The sequence below is a fragment of the Mesitornis unicolor genome, unplaced genomic scaffold (genome assembly GCF_000695765.1).
Source record: "Mesitornis unicolor isolate BGI_N332 unplaced genomic scaffold, ASM69576v1 scaffold30808, whole genome shotgun sequence".
In the NCBI taxonomy this organism is placed as follows: Eukaryota; Metazoa; Chordata; class Aves; order Mesitornithiformes; family Mesitornithidae; genus Mesitornis; species Mesitornis unicolor.
In genome coordinates, this window is record NW_010200316.1 from 45,728 (window position 1) to 48,883 (window position 3,156).

Here is a 3,156-nt window from a genome sequence, read left to right on the forward strand (position 1 = left end):
TACTAGTGAGACAGAACCACACTGTATTTCCAGACACAGTGTTTAAATACAGGGACTTTGAAGAACATCTGATGAGAGCTGAAGAAAAGCCATTCGATCTAAAGAAGCTGTGACTTCAAGTGAAGAAAAAACAAGCAGCACAAAGGCCACCAGATACCCACTTCTACATTTCACCATGTGATCACAGTTCAGTCATGTAAGTCAAAATATGCACATTAAAATTCTCAAACTTCACAAGCGCAGCTGTCATTCTCAATTTCAGCTGGCTTAGTCAGCCATTGAGTAGTCTAGGAAATGACACAAACTCACCAGAGCTCAGCTTCCTCACCTCATGTAAGATTACGTTCACTGGCTGACTATAATACAAATGTGTATCGAAAGATCCGCTGCAATTCTTTCAGAGCTCAGATCAGCTGTCAAAATCTACTTCAAATAAAGTGGCATTTGAAACCGGACCAAACCGCCAAAAAATAATGTAGGAAACTTTACCTTAATTGGAGCACGGCTAAACTGTATCTTTCTGTTAGCTGGGATTTCATCTTCATCTGGCAATCCATTAATTTCAGAATATTCCATATCAGGTTCATAACAGTTATTGTCATCACTGTCATCCTGATCATCCTGTTCAGTACCTGTCTCTCCCCAGTCAGAATTATATCTGGATCGTACCCGATACACGTTGTAGTCAGAGTGCATATACACATGGGAACTCTGAAAATTATTCACATCTTCATGCGCTTCTTTTTCACTTGCCTCATCAAAATGGGACTCAGTAGGGTCTGAAACAGCATCTGTGGCAAAATCATCACCTGAAACCACACTTCTCGGTACTTCTGCAGCTTCGGGTGTCTCACAGATACCCTCTGCATGTTCTGACCGTTCCTTTTGAGGCAAAACTTCCGACTCGGTTTTTGACTTATTCCTAGCACAGCTGTCCGCAGATCTCTCACTGTCAAGCACGTTGACCAAATCCTGCTGGCTCGCTACAGAGCTCTCAGCAGAATCAGGACTTGCCTCCGCACTCTTCCTTCTTTCTTCTGTTGTTTTTGAACCCACCAAGGTGCCTGTGGACACCTTCTGTCTCGGTGCTGAAGGCGCACTGTTGTGCGGAGAGTTCTCCGCGGCTGTCACCCCTGTGCTCTGTTTGGATGGGGGGGACCACGTGCCCGCATCTTTCAAAGGACTGAAACCCTCGATGTTAGCAACCGGGGAGGGGATATTTGCGACAGTGGAGGAGAGGTTTAGCGGATAGTGACCAGTGACAGAGTACTCCTCGTTGTTCTCCGACTTCTCCACAGCAACTGCATTGTGTGAGTCAGTGTTTTCAAAAACTGCGCTGAGCTGACTCACAGTCGGAGAGATGGTCTCTGTCCTTGGGCTGAGGCTGTCCAGCGAATCGGTGCTGCCTCTGTGAGACTTGGAGCTGCACCATTCGTCCGGGAGCTCATTGGAAACGACTTTCTCTTTCTTTGGGGAATAGCGATTGGAATGTCCCGTTTCATGAGCGTTTCGCTCAAACATCTTCCGAGTTTCGGAAAACTTGGAATAGGAAGGGCCATCATGGAGAGTATCAAATCTACTAATCCTTTCTGAGACGGAGGATTCCAACTTTACGATTGAACCATCTGCTTTTTCTACAAATTCTTTGGGCCTAATGCGTCTTTGAGGTGATGGAGGGCCACCCTTCCCCCTGGTTTTAGGGGTAACTCCAGCACTTTCAGTGGGCTCCATGCCCATCTGCATAAATAAGTTCTTAATCCTATTGACATTTGAGCCATATTTCCTTCCCCTGCTCTGCGAGGCCTCTCCTTCCTCTTTCGTTTTTTGGTCTCCGTCTGATTTCGGTTTGTCAAAGGTGCTTTTCAGCGCCTGGAACTCAGTTCTGTAAGCGTTCCTGTGAGGAGAGGCACTTCGGAGGGTTGATCTTTCCCCTGAAGACTCCGTTTTCATCATGTTTACTCCAGGAGTGCAAAACCAGCTTACATAGTTTCTGCAGTCCCGCTCTCAGAAGTCTGCCACAGCCAAGACTCTGCTTGGGAAGTGTCTTTCTCAAGGGGCACTGCCCTTCAGCAGGGCCATACCAACAGAAGATCTGGACCTAAACACACGTGGTTTAGGTCTTACAAAACACTGCAACCGAAGACTCTCAAGAACAACAGCTGATTTAACCTGCAATAGAAAGGAGATTTTTCTGAATACTTGTACTTCTTTAAATCCAAGCCACAATTTCCATCTACCGTTATTTGATGTGTTTACAAAACAATGGTAAAAAAATACAACCTAACACTGCACAAGAAAACTTGTCATTACAAACTTTTTCAAACTGATTGTAGCATAATTTGTATCCCAGTTGCAATCCGTAGTAGCATCCCATAGTGAAAGAATGGACTATCATGACTTACTGTTCTCAAAGCATCATAGAATCATAAAATGGTTTGGATTGGAAGGGACCTTCAAGGTCATCTGGTCCAACCCTCCTGCCATGGGCAGGGACACCTCCCACCAGACCAGGTTGCTCAAAGCCCTGTCCAACCTGGCCTTGAACACTTCCAGGGAGGGGGCATCCACAGCTTCCCTGGACAACCTGTTCCAGTGTCTCACCACCCTCACAGTAAAGAATTTCTTCCTAATATCTAGTCTAAACCTACCCTCTTGCAGTATCATACCATGGCACAGACATGCATGCAAAGGAAAGGCAGTGTGACCAGAAATGCAACACTACTTCTGTGTTACTGAACTTTTCTAAAAGATATAACTAAAAAAAATCAAAATCAAGCCTCTGAGTTACTTACATCTAACTATAGAGTAATTCATACAAACATGATAGTTCTGCTACCCTGAAGCACTGCAAGACAACCCTTGCTCTCTCTGAGTATCACAATGGTAGAAATGCCATTAAACATAATACACTTAGGAAGGCAAAATTAAACAGCAGCCCGAGGGAACAAGAAAAACTGCACCCAAAGTTACCATCCTCAGTTGACACAATAAAGAAAGTGAAATCCAGTCAAATGAAAGTTGCCCCTTGTCAGGGGCAGCGGTTTTAGCACCTGGAAGAGCCCGAAGCTGCCTGAGGGGCTGCAGAAACGGAGCCGGGACTGGATCTGCTCCCGCCCTCGGACTCCGGGGGCTCTCAGGGGCCGCCGTGCCAGAGCT

The 3,156-nt window shown here is 45.8% G+C and overlaps 1 protein-coding gene across 1 annotated transcript; it reads right to left on the reverse strand.

Moving 5' to 3' along the window:
- Positions 1–489: 489 nt before the first annotated feature.
- Positions 490–1,953, reverse strand: LOC104544760 (neurabin-1-like; the record flags this gene model as incomplete). The annotated part of the gene is made up of 1 exon (XM_010189714.1): positions 490–1,953. A coding segment is annotated over exon 1 (1,464 nt), but the record flags the coding sequence as incomplete, so codon positions are not given.
- Positions 1,954–3,156: the final 1,203 nt, after the last annotated feature.